This window comes from Mytilus galloprovincialis, chromosome 1 (assembly GCF_965363235.1).
Source record: "Mytilus galloprovincialis chromosome 1, xbMytGall1.hap1.1, whole genome shotgun sequence".
Classification (NCBI taxonomy): Eukaryota; Metazoa; Mollusca; class Bivalvia; order Mytilida; family Mytilidae; genus Mytilus; species Mytilus galloprovincialis.
This window is the reverse complement of record NC_134838.1, coordinates 98,539,334-98,553,165: the sequence shown is the minus strand read 5'-3', so window position 1 is coordinate 98,553,165 and position 13,832 is coordinate 98,539,334. Positions and strand designations below refer to the sequence as shown.

The 13,832-nt window shown below is 32.0% G+C and overlaps 1 protein-coding gene across 1 annotated transcript in view; it reads right to left on the bottom strand.

The window, feature by feature from the left end:
• The window catches only part of LOC143046610 (ubiquitin carboxyl-terminal hydrolase 24-like), a 64,281-nt gene that overhangs the window by 19,740 nt on the left and 30,709 nt on the right, over positions 1 to 13,832 (bottom strand). The window contains exons 35-45 of the mRNA XM_076219756.1: positions 13,241 to 13,426; positions 11,089 to 11,203; positions 10,663 to 10,807; positions 9,930 to 10,090; positions 9,234 to 9,414; positions 8,763 to 8,845; positions 8,163 to 8,301; positions 5,494 to 5,613; positions 4,917 to 5,161; positions 4,348 to 4,490; positions 3,801 to 3,936 (exon numbers count right to left, since the gene is read on the bottom strand). Of these exons, the coding sequence (XP_076075871.1) occupies positions 3,801 to 3,936; positions 4,348 to 4,490; positions 4,917 to 5,161; positions 5,494 to 5,613; positions 8,163 to 8,301; positions 8,763 to 8,845; positions 9,234 to 9,414; positions 9,930 to 10,090; positions 10,663 to 10,807; positions 11,089 to 11,203; positions 13,241 to 13,426 (1,654 nt within the window). The remainder of the gene's footprint in view (positions 1 to 3,800; positions 3,937 to 4,347; positions 4,491 to 4,916; positions 5,162 to 5,493; positions 5,614 to 8,162; positions 8,302 to 8,762; positions 8,846 to 9,233; positions 9,415 to 9,929; positions 10,091 to 10,662; positions 10,808 to 11,088; positions 11,204 to 13,240; positions 13,427 to 13,832) is intronic.

Sequence of the window (13,832 nt, the reverse complement as noted above, 5' to 3'; positions counted from 1 at the left end):
AAGAAGATGGATTCATGACAAAATTGTGTTTTGGTGATGATGTGTTTGTACATCTTACTTTACTGAACATTCTTGCTGCTTACAATTATCTCTATCTATAATGAACTTGGCTCAGTAGTAAAAAATGTTTGTAAAAATTTACAAATTTTATGAAAATTGTTAAAAATTGACTATAAAGGACAATAACTCCTTAGGGGGTCAATTGACCATTTCAGTCATGTTGACTTATTTGTAAATCTTACTTTGCTGTACATTATTGCTGTTTAAAGTTTATCTCTATCTATAATAATATTCAAGATAATAACCCAAAACAGTAAAATTTCCTTAAAATTACCAATTTAGGGGCAGCAACCCAACAACGGGTTGTCCGATTCATCCGAAATTTCAGGGCAGATAGATTTTGACCTGATAAACAATTCAACCCAATGTCAGATTGCTCTAAATGCTTTGGTTTTTGAGTTATAAGCCAAAAACTGCATTTTACCCCTATGTTTTATTTTTAGCTATGGCAGCCATTTTGGTTGGATGGCCAGGTCACCGGACACATTTTTTAAACTAGATACCCCAAAGATGATTGTGGCCAAGTTTGGATTAATTTGGCCCAGTAGTTTCAGAGAAGAAGATTTTTGTAAAAGATTACTAAGATTTACGAAAAATGGTTAAAAATTGACTATAAAGGGCAATAACTCCTAAAGGGGTCAACTGACCATTTCGGTCAAGTTCACTTATTTGTAAATCTTACTTTGCTGAACATTATTGCTGTTTACAGTTTATCTCTATCTATAATAATATTCAAGATAATAACCAAAAACAGTAAATTTCCTTAAAATTACCAATTTAGGGGCAGCAACCCAACAACGGGTTGTCGGATTCATCTGAAAATTTGAGGGCAGATAGATCTTGACCTGATAAACACTTTTACCCCATTGTCAGATTTGCTCTAAATGCTTTGATTTTTGAGTTATAAGCCAAAAACTGCATTTTACCCCTATGTTCTATTTTTAGCCATGGCGGCTATCTTGGTTGGTTGGCCGGGTCACGCCACACATTTTTTAAACAAGTTACCCCTATGAGGATTGTGGCCAAGTTCAGTTTAATTTGGCCCAGTAGTTTCAGAGAAGAAGATTTTTGTAAAAGATTACTAAGATTTACAAAAAAATGGTTAAAAATTAACTATAAAGGGCAATAACTCCTTCAGGGGTCAACTGACCATTTTGGTCATGCTGACTTATTTGTAAATCTTACTTTGCTGAACATTATTGCTGTTTACAGTTTATCTCTATCTATAATAATATTCAAGATAATAACCAAAAACAGCAAAATTTCCTTAAAATTACCAATTCAGGGGCAGCAACCCAACAACAGGTTGTCCGATTCATCTGAAAATTTCAGGACAGATAGATCTTGACCTGATAAACACTTTTACCGCTGTTAGATTTGCTCTAAATGCTTTGGTTTTTGAGTTATAAGCCAAAAACTGCATTTTACCCCTATGTTCTATTTTTAGCCATGGCGGCCATCTTGGTTGGTTTGCCGGGTCACGCCACACATTTTTTAAACTAGATATCCCAAAGATGATTATGGCCAAGTTTGGATTAATTTGGCCCAGTAGTTTCAGAGGAGAAGATTTTTGTAAAAGATTACTAAGATTTACGAAAAATGATTAAAAATTGACTATAAAGGTCAATAACTCCTAAAGGGGTCAACTGACCATTTTGGTCATGTTGACTTATTTGTAAATCTTATTTTGCTGAACATTATTGCTGTTTACAGTTTATCTCTATCTATAATAATATTCAAGATAATAGCCAAAAACAGCAAAAATTCCCAAAAATTACCAGTTCAGGGGCAGCAACCCAATAACGGGTTGTCGCATTCATTTGAAAATTTGAGGGCAGATAGATCTTGACCTGATAAACAATTTTACCCCATGTCAGATTTGCTCTAAATGCTTTGGTTTTTGAGTTATAAGCCAAAAACTGCATTTTACCCCTATGTTCTATTTTTAGCCATGGCGGCCATCTTGGTTGGTTGGCCGGGTCATGCCACACATTTTTTAAACTAGATACCCCAATGATGATTGTAACCAAGTTTGGTGTAATTTGGCCAAGTAGTTTCAGAGGAGAAGATTTTTGTAAAAGTTAACGACGACGGACGACGGACGACGGACGACGCCGGACGCCAGACGACGACGCCGGACGCCGGACGCCAAGTGATTGGAAAAGCTCACTTGGCCCTTCGGGCCAGGTGAGCTAAAAATGGATATTTTAACACATAATTTTTGTGAGATCAAGTGATATACTTATTGTGCAGGGATTATGTTTGCACATCAAAATATAACTGAGATCTTCACAGCAATACTGTTGATTTGCGCAACTATTTATGAAGAGGAAATTAGGCAACATTTATATTATTATGAACTAAACAAAATAACCCCAGTAAGAAAATGTTGGTGTTACAAATTATAATTCTAACAGTTACATGTTTCCATAAGACATGATGCCCTAACAATATATTATTTTCATATTCAATGAACTGTGAAATCAGGGTCAAAATCATTATGTGGCATATAGTTTGAATGGTTCAAATCATAATGAATGCATGTTTTTTAATTTCGGTTCATTCATATGTTTTGGAGTTTAGTATGTCGTTCATTTTCACTGAACTAGTACACATTTTTATTAAGGAACCAGCTGAGGTCCGTCTCCGGGTGCAGGATTTTCTCACTGTGTTGAAGGCCCATTGGTGGTCCTCTGCTCTTTGGTCGAGTTGTTGTCTCTTTGACATATTCCCCATTTCCATTGTCAATTTTATTATGAGCTTGTATAGAAAGTTTCAAGTTAACAGTAACTAAAGAATTGTATCAGCAAGAAAATATGTACCATACTAAAAAATGGATATTTTGACACATAATTTTTGTGAGATCAAGTGATATACTTATTGTGCAGGGATTATGTTGCACATCAAAATATAACTGAGATCTTCACAGCAATACTGTTGATTTGCACAACTATTTATGAAGAGGAAATTAGGCAACATTTATATTATTATGAACTAAACAAAATAACCCCAGTAAGAAAATGTTGGTGTTACAAATTATAATTCTAACAGTTACATGTTTCCATAAAACATGATGCCCTAACAATATATTATTTTCATATTCAATGAACTGTGAAATCAGGGTCAAAATCATTATGTGGCATATAGTTTGAATGGTTCAAATCATAATGAATGCATGTTTTTTAATTTCGGTTCATTCATATGTTTTGGAGTTTAGTATGTCGTTCATTTTCACTGAACTAGTACACATTTTTATTAAGGAACCAGCTGAGGTCCGTCTCCGGGTGCAGGATTTTCTCACTGTGTTGAAGGCCCATTGGTGGTCCTCTGCTCTTTGGTCGAGTTGTTGTCTCTTTGACATATTCCCCATTTCCATTGTCAATTTTATTATGAGCTTGTATAGAAAGTTTCAAGTTGATGTGACTACAATTTCATGGTAAACTACCTTATCCAAAAACTTAAATCTGAGAATTTCTATGATCAGTGAATCAGCTTAAAAAAACCTAGAGAAAACTGACATAAAGAGATCTATAAACAAAACAACTTCCTGGTAATCTACCTAAACCAAAACATTTAACCTTATATTGCACAGAAGGACAAAATAACGGGCAAATGGAATATCATACAGACATGATTGGAGGAAATCACAGACCAGAGAACATAATGCCCTCTACTATCTTAGGTGGGGATTACAAAAATTAACTAAATATGTGTAAGACTTTTTTAAGGTCTGAACTTACCCCAAATCAGGAACTGGTCGCTTTGCAGTTATCCTGGTTTTCTTAGCTGATCCTGGAGTTTTCACTTCGGCCATTTTCTCATAGAACAGCATATAACCATTCCAATACCTCACTCTCTCATCTGGATAATTTGTAGCTAAATAAATATGTGTATTTATGTTACTTTCCATTAAATTTACAGAACTATTACCTCAACATCAGGTTAAATATATACCCCTTTTGAAAATATAGCCATTGTCCACATTTCTTGTAAATTCTAATTTTCAATAAAAAAAAATCATAGTACTTTAGACATATGGATAAAAGTAATCATTTTAATGGCCTAATGATGACAAATAACATCATTTAATGCAAATTCTGACCATTTGGACGTTTTAAAATCAATAAATGTTCTTGCAATTTTTTTATAATTTTTTTTTTTTTACGTTAGTACGTGTAACAAGTATAGAGGGAAATGTAAACCCACCACAAATAAAGGAAGTTTATTCATTTAATATTATTAAATTTACTAAAATTGATGGAGTAAAAATGTTACTCATTTACTTACATGATGACTCATTAGTCTTAGTTTTATAAGTTCCTCCAAAACACTCTGCTTCTACGCTGGCATCATTCATCTCAAATTCTTCTACAAATGTGTCGTTAAATTTAAACCATTTTCCTTTATTAGGATTGGTCATGGAATTCCCTCTAAAAATAAAATAGGTATAGGTTTTAAAGTGTTCAATACGACGAGCTAGTGTACATAATTTATGAAACATTTATCCTTATTGTTAATAAAGCATTTTAAATACAATTTACAGAAGTCCTTGCTTGTCCTTTTGAAAATTTAACACAAGACTGGGCTATTTTCTCTGTTTTGTTAGCCTTCAGTCCCTTAATCAGAATGTCTTCATTATAAAAATGATTTGGCAGGTTTTATAATTTACTGTCAAAGAGTTTTCTATAAGGAGCAAGAGTTGGCTTCGTTTGAAGTAAAACAAAAACTAAAGATTGTTTTCTCCAAAACTAAGACATTAGGTTACCTCCTTTCTTTAATAAATAAGTAACAATATTCAGTATTAGCCTTTCAGATGACTTTCTACAAATATCCTACAAGTTCCTAATTTTATTTACCTTCTTTCTTTAATGAATGAGTAGTAATGTCCAGCGTTAGCCTGACCACTATGTACAACTATTCCTACAAGTTCATAATTTATTTGTTTAGGTTCTGGAGAAATTCCAATCACAATGTCAGGTAATTTATCTTCAGTAGGATTTGTCTCCCCTGAATCTGATGATTCTGAACTGGTTTCTACAGCTTCTTCTCTTCTAGCCATGCCCTCGGTCGTATACGGTTCCATATCTAATATCCATGGAAACTGAAAATAATGACAACAATACATATTGAATGGCATAATTATACAAAATCTATTTTAAAAATTTAAATGGTATGCAGATGCCTATTTAAATATGAATCTTACAAATATAAATATTAAACACTCACATGCAAGTATGTGCACAACCTCTCCTATATTTTATACAAGCCTTTCAAAGCTTACATTTGGAAAAACTGGTTATAAACTCAAAAGTAATTTTCAAATATGACAACTTTTCAGGCACTCCATTGAAATACACTTAATAAATCTTTGACCATACTTTTTAGACTAGATCCCTTAACACATAAATACATAGTCCAACTTTCATAACTCACCTTAAAATAATCATCAAATTTTAAGGCTCTGTTTGCTTCCCAATCATAACCAAATCTTTTAAGCTGTATACACAACAATGGTGGCAGTGTTTTGATGCACATTCTCTTCATGGTATTCCTCTGAAAATGAATGACACTTATGTTTTCAAAAAATATATAGGACATTAAAGAGTAACTATCAAAATAATACTTTTACAAAAATTACTATAACTTGTTATTAAACTACAACAATTTGAAAGTTCTTCTTTGGATACCAATTCCCTAACTGAAGTTTGAAATGTTAATTTCTTTTTAGATAGCATGTTTATTTAATACCAATTGAAAATATGTCTTTAATAAGATATGTTTCTGATTTTTGTAAACCAAACAATACAGATCTTAATTCTGAATGAACAATTATAAGATCTTAAGAATTATAGTGTCTGTCATTTTTGTTTTTAAAAATTGTATGCATCTAAATATCTATCATGTTTTCCTTAATATATATGTGTGGATATCATTCAATAAAAGTTGTGACTGCCACATGCTAAGAAGGACTAACTCAATGTAACTTTGAATAAAACCTTGTTTATGTGATACTGAAACAAGAGGCTCTCAAGAGCCTGAATCGCTCACCTTAATTTTTTTGGTTAAATCTCTCATCAATGATTATTTTGGCTTTTCAATTTATTTAAATGTTCTTTGAATCGTCCTATTTTCTTCAAAAGCAAAAAAAAAATCATTTGCTCCTATGTTCTATTTTAGCCATAGGAGCTATGTTTCTGACATACAAGGAAATGAAATATAAAATTTATACTAGATACTCTGAAACTCATTTAGCCTAAGTTTGGCTGAAATTGATACAGCAGTTTCAAAGGAGAAGAATTTTAAAGTAAGTCAACATGATGAACAAATTGTGAAAAAAGTCTTTAAAGGGCAATAACTCCTTAAGGGGTCAATTGACAATTTTGGTCAAATTGACTTATTTGTAGATCTTACTTTGCTTAACATTTTTGCTATTAACAGTTTATCTGTATCTATAATAATATTCAAGATAATAACCAAAAACTGCAAAATTTCTTTAAAATCATCAATTCAGGGGCATTATACCTGAAAAACCAGTTACCCAATTCGGCTGAAAATTTCAGGACAGGTAGACCTTGACCTAATAAATACTTTAACTTCTTGTCTTATTTGCTCTAAATGCTGGAGTTTTTGAGATATAAGCCAAAAACTGCATTTTACCCTGTGTTCTATTTTTAGCCATGACGGCCATGTTTTTTGACGAAATAAAAAATAAAGCACAAACTTTATTTTATACACCCTACTGATCATTCAGTTGAAGTTTGGTTGAATTTGGTTTAGTAGTTTTAGAGGAGAAGATTTTTTAAAGTTAGCAAATATGATGAACAAATTGTGAAAAATTGTCATTAAAGGACAATAACCCCTTAAGGGGTCAATTGACAATTTTGGTCATATTAACTTATTTGTAGATCTTACTTTGGTGATCATTTTTGCTGTTTACAGTTTATCTTTATCTATAATAATATTCAAGATAATGACCAAAAACTGCAAAATTTCCTTAAAATTACCAATTAAGTGGCAGCAACCCAACAATGGTTGGTTTGATTCATCTGAAAATTTCAGGGCTGATAGATCTTGACCTAATAAACATTTTTACCCCATGTCAGATTTGCTCTAAATGCTTTCGTTTTTGAGATATAAGCCAAAAACTGCATTTGACCCCTATGTTCTATTTTAAGTAACAGCGGCCATGTTTTTTGACGGATCAAAAATCGAAGCACACACTTTGTGCAGGATAATCTAAGGAACAATCATGCTAAGTTTCATCCACATCCATTCAGTAGTTTCAGAGGAGAAGATTTTTTAAAGTTAGCAAATGTGATGAACAAATTGTGAAAAATTGTCATTAAAGGACAATAACCCCTTAAGGGGTCAATTGACAATTTTGGTCATATTAACTTATTTGTAGATCTTACTTTGCTGATCATTTTTGCTGTTTTCAGTTTATCTTTATCTATAATAATATTCAAGATAATGACCAAAAACTGCAAAATTTCCTTAAAATTACCAATTAAGTGGCAGCAACCCAACAATGGTTTGTTTGATGCATCTGAAAATTTCAGGGCTGATAGATCTTGACCTAATGAACATTTTTACCCCATGTCAGATTTGCTCTAAATGCTTTCGTTTTTGAGATATAAGCCAAAAACTGCATTTGACCCCTATGTTCTATTTTAAGTAACGGCGGCCATGTTTTTTGACGGATCAAAAATCGAAGCACACACTTTGTGCAGGATAATCTAAGGAACAATCATGCTAAGTTTCATTCAAATCCATTCAGTAGTTTCAGAGGAGAAGATGTTTGAAAAATTGTTAACGACGACGACGTCGACGACGACAACGACGACGACGGACGCCAAGTGATGAGAAAAGCTCACATGGCCTTTTAGGCCAGGTGAGCTAAAAACTTTATTTTCCATGCTATCTACTTTTTATATTGTGTGTATGTACTCATTTATCATTAATTAAAGTAAACAATCAATCAATCAACCAAACATCCATTTTTCTTCAGACACTTTAATATTTTTCTAGTCTCCAGAGACAGTATTGTAATGATAAAGAAATATTATATAAGTATCTCATTTTACAAGGACATTTAATAGTACCTTAGCCTGACACTTTTCACAATAGTATGCATTGTCTCCCTCTAGTATTTCTCCTTTAACAAACTGGTCTAACGAATCTTGTAATGTAGCATTCTTTACAGTCAGGTTCAGCGCAAAAAATTCCTCTTCTCTCTCATATCTGAAAATATAGTTACTATGTATTTTAACATATTATGATAAATTTTAGAATATTGAGGATATACTTGCTTTTTTTGTTATTCAATTACCACCTCAGTGGTCTTGTGATAGTGTGCAAGCTGTTAGTGTCAGGGTGTTAACTGGATTCCACCTAATGTTAAACCAAAGACTTCAGAAGTGGTATTTGCTGCTTTTCAGCTAAGCACACATAATTTGGGAAAAAGAGCAAAGACTGGTAGACTCCAAGTCAAAATAAAGCGTCGGAGTAGGATGTGTGTCTTCCTGCAGACTGTTGTATTATGTGATAGAAAAATCGGACTAAGTGTGTTAGTTTATGAAGTCTTTTTTTAAGATACAGATGAAGATGTTAACTACACTGTTTTATAATATCAACTTACATTTCTTAGTAATCTGCAACGGTCTACATATTGAACTCAATAATAAAATTGAGAATTAACTTACCTATGTGGACAATCTTTGCATAACTTTTGATCAGAAAATATCCCCTGGAAATTCTTTTTGAATATTTCATATTTTCCAATTCTCTGAAATAAAATATAAATGTTGATCGTTTAATAAATGCTTAGAAAAATAACAGCCTCTCTAAGCTTTTACACTTAACTGAGATAACACCAATAAAAAAAGAGTTAATGATGCAAAACTTCAAGCATTTAAATTCTTTATACAAATCAAATCTATTAGTGTTTGTAAATATCCTGCAAGTGGTTAATAATATTTTAATATTATCAAAAGTAGTGAAATAACAATATTAAATGATGAGATGAAATTTGCAATATAACTTTCAAATTGTCAAACTTTGAAAGCAGTAATTCAGTCTTACCATTCCCAAATTGAGGTTGTGATTACAGTAAAGATAATAAAAAATTCATATACAAAATAAATTCAGAGAAACTAAACTCTGATTTTGTTTACCTTAGTGTATTCATCTGCTTGATCCATTAATGCTGTGAAGAAATCAAAGGCATCTTGTTGTTCTCTAATATTTACAACTTGTCCCCATAACTTGAATACTTTCCAGAACTTCTCTGGTTCAAAATACTGTAGTTTACTCTCCAGTAACTGACCAAATACTTGTTGTAACTGATAGAACACACTGAAAATAACAACATTAACAGTAAAACTTACAGCATTATCACAACACATGTTGTTACAAATAAAACACATTGAAGATACAACATCAACACTAAAAATAATAACATTAACACTGAAAAAAAAACTAACATAAAACCTGATTCATCTTTTATCTTCTCTAAGGACAATTTCTGTTAACCTTGTTCTATGTAAAACAGCTTCACAACAAAGTTTACTACTGATTTTACATGGGCTCCACTCTACTTAACCAAGGACAACTTCTTGTACTCAGTCATAAATATTCACTCGGTACAAACTTTGTGCTAAAAACACCAAATCTAGTATTTTGATTGGTTGAATTCTGAGAATAGAATAATCATACTTACAGTTTTCATGACCATGGGGCCTTGTGTGTTATTGTATGTATGACTGCTCGATAACAAGGTTAATTACATGTCTACATCAAGATATTTTCCACAAAAAAAAATTCTGGTACCCTGGTGCTAGATTCAACTACTACACAAATGAATTAATTACCTGTCTTCATCAGGGGTGTCTTCCACTACACCTAAAACACTTTCTGGTACCCCGGGTGTCATGTATAACTGCTGGATTACAGCGTTCATATAACAGGTGGCACCACCATTGCGTAATCCAACATATCCACATCTGGCTCGACCATCAACAGGTGGCAAGTACTAATAATAAAAAACAGCCAAAATTACTGGAAAAAACATCAACTTTTAATCAGTATCTTATCAAGACCAGTAATTACTCATAAACAATAATGTGTCCATAGTACATGTGTGCCCCACTTGCAATATCATTTTCTATGTTCAGTGGATGGTGAAATTGGGGGTAAAAACTCTAATTTGGCATTAAAATTAGAAAGATCATATCATAGGGAACATGTGTACTAACTTACAAGTAGATTAGACTTCAACTTCATCAAAAACTACCTTGACGGAAAATTTTAATCTGAAACTTGCACTATCATTTTCTATGTTCATTTGATCGTGAAATTGGCATCAACATAATTCAACTCAAACCATGTAAAATGCATTTATCCTGTGATTGATGAGAATTCTTACTAAATTTAAATATTAGATGTACAAAGAAGCTACTATAAAGTTTTATTACATTAAATAAACAGAAACTGAAACCAACAACAAAATACAAACCTCCCATTCATTGGCTACTTCAGGGTGAGGCTGATGATGCATATCTACAAGCTGTCTACATAAACTGAAACCAACAACAAAATACAAACCTCCCATTCATTGGCTACTTCAGGGTGAGGCTGATGATGCATATCTACAAGCTGTCTACATAAGTCTTTTAATATAGATACACTTTCCCTGGATAATTCTATCAACAAGTCATATGCTGCTATTCTGGATTCTGAATTCCTACATCTAAAATAAGACAAATTTTCCAAATGTTATTAGATTAATTGTTGCTTGCTTAACGTCTAATTATAAAATTAGGTAAACATGACCAACAAATTAACCAATCAAATTTAAACAATGAAGGAGAGTGAGATACAATCAAGCCAGAAGTTTGAAACTTATTTTTTTAGTTTATTAATACTTTGGAAAAAGCATAACTTTGCCACAAAATATTCTTTTAGCAGATGGTATAAATTAATCTTGCTTTAGCAAAAATGTTCTGTTTATAACTTCTAGTTTGTGCTTACTTTGGACTGACTTCAGCCAATGCTGTTTCTCGTTTAGCTTCATCCATACTGTCCATCATTATTTTTGAGGCAGGAAAGAGGAAATCATGTAGAAGATCATAGACTAAGGTTCTGCCTGAAATCATAAATATTCAGTTAAAATTTTCAGCATCTCGTCATAATAAACTTTAAATTTGCATAGATCTGAAATATAAAACCTCAAAAATTAAATCAGTGACTTCCAAGTCTATTATTGTTAAAGCTAAAACAAGAAATGTGTCCATAGTACATGGATGCCCCATCCACACTACCATTTTCTATGTTTAGTGGACCGTGAAAATGAGGTAAAAACTCTAATTTATCATTAAAATTCAAAAGAATATATCATAGGGAACATGTGTACCAAGTTTCAAGTTGATTGGACTTCAACTTCATCAATAAAGGGCTGCGCTTTAGCGCATGATACGCCCGTTGCTCTTTTAACTTGTCTTTTATGCTTTAAATGAATTTATATGATCAACTAGAAATATATATACAAATCAAAAGGGATGTTACATTAAAATATTCACCAAAGTTTCATAAAATCCCCCTTTTTTTAAGTATAAAAATTCATTACTTAAGAAAACGTAAAATCTAAAATTTATAAAAATGGAAAGGGAGCTTATGTCAATAGATATAAACAATTTATCAAAGTTGCATAAAATTTTGTGAAAGTGTTAGTTATTGTCCCAAAATTGGAAAATCCCCCCTTTTTTAAGCATAAAAATTCATAACACGGAAATGTAAAATCTGAAATTTATAAAAATTGAAAGGGAGCTTACATCAATAGATATAAACAATTCACCAAAGTTTCATGGACATTGGTGAAAGCCTTTTTGAGTTATTGTCCGAAGTGTTGAAAATCCCCCTTTTTTTATGAATAAAGCCCCATAAATCCAAAACTTAAAATCTGAAAAATATAAAAATTGAACGGGAGCTTACATCAATAGATATAAACAATTCACCAAAGTTTCATGGACATTGGTGAAAGCCTTTTTGAGTTATTGTCCGAAGTGTTGAAAATCCCCCTTTTTTTATGAATAAAGCCCCATAAATCCAAAACTTAAAATCTGAAATTTATAAAAATTGAAAGGGAGCTTACATCAATAGATATAAACAATTCACCAAAGTTTCATGGACATTGGTGAAAGCCTTTTTGAGTTATTGTCCGAAGTGTTGAAAATCCCCCCTTTTTTATGAATAAAGCCCCATTAATCCAAAACTTAAAATCTGAAATTAAAAAAAAAACGAAAGGGAGCTTACATCAATAGATATAAACAATTCACTTAAGTTTCATGGAAATTGGTGAAAGTGTTTTTGAGTTATTGTCCGAAGTGTGGACGACGGACGGACGGACAACGGTATACCATAATACGTCCCGTCTAAAAGACGACGGGCGTATAAAAACTACCTCAACAAAAAAATTTAACATGAAGCGGAACAGACAGATGGACGGACGAATGAACGAACTGATAAAGTTAAAAGTGATAGTAAATTAGCACTGGAGAAGTAATTTGCAAGGTGTAAGTTTTAGGCTGCATGCAGTGAGATACTATTTATTTTATTCTAATATTAAACTAAGGCCAATGTTTAATTTCTCTTAAACTAGGTAGAAATTACAGCTCAGACAAAGGTAAGAGCTTATGCTCAAATAAACATAATTATCGCTATTTTGTGCATTTTTCCTTTGATCTTTTTTTGTGATAACTTTTCATATCATACTACTTGCTTGAGATGGAAAATTATCGCTAGAAACTAAGGAGGCATGTGACGTTGCTAATGAAATTGATAACATCGTCATAGGTAAAATAGCGATAAACAGATTATCATTGATCATCTCAACTCGATTGCATTTCTCGCTTTCACCGTACCGGCTCAAGCGAGAAAATAAATCTCGTTGAGATGATCAACAATAATCTATAAGTACTAGAGTACGGATAAAGATAATAGAAAAAGTACAAAACAATAAGCATTGGTTTTCACAAAGGATGTACTAACATAACATAATTTTCAACATCTAGTCCAGTCTGTTAAAGAAACTTCAAAAATAAAAACAGTGACTTCCACATTTATAGGAACTATAATTTTCAAAGCTTAAAAAATATGTTCTTAAAATCTTTAAATAATATCTTACCAAATTCTTCTTTACAAATTCCTTCACATGTAAAGAGATTCCTGATGAGTTTAAGATGACCACCTAGTAGTAAGTTATCAGCATCAATCAGGTCAGGATTGGATGATGTCTCAAAGTTCTTTAACCAGGCTATCTCATCTTCTAACATATTAGGCAGATCTAAATTTAACTTGGTTTGGTCTGGCACTGAAAAAAAACAACAACATAAAATACATTCAATTTCAAACATATAGGGCAGTTCTTTTTTTGAAAATTCTAATAGAACAAGAATTCATGAGTTGTCGTGTTAGCATTCCCCCATTTGTATATCTTATTTTGCTGGATAAAGTTCTTTCCATCTATTAAATTATTTCAGGAAAGAAAAAAAAACCACAATAAGTGGGTAAAATGTCATTTCTATAAAATGTGGACTGTAGATTTCAATGCTGCTGACTTATTTGTCTTGCTCAACAAATTTCACTATTTAAATTTTTTTCCTCTACCTCTAAATTTTTTTTATGTATAAACTCAAAATATGCTGATCCTTTTATTCTATTTTTAGAGACAGCGATGGATCAAATTTCCAGATAAATTTACATACAAAATGACCTAA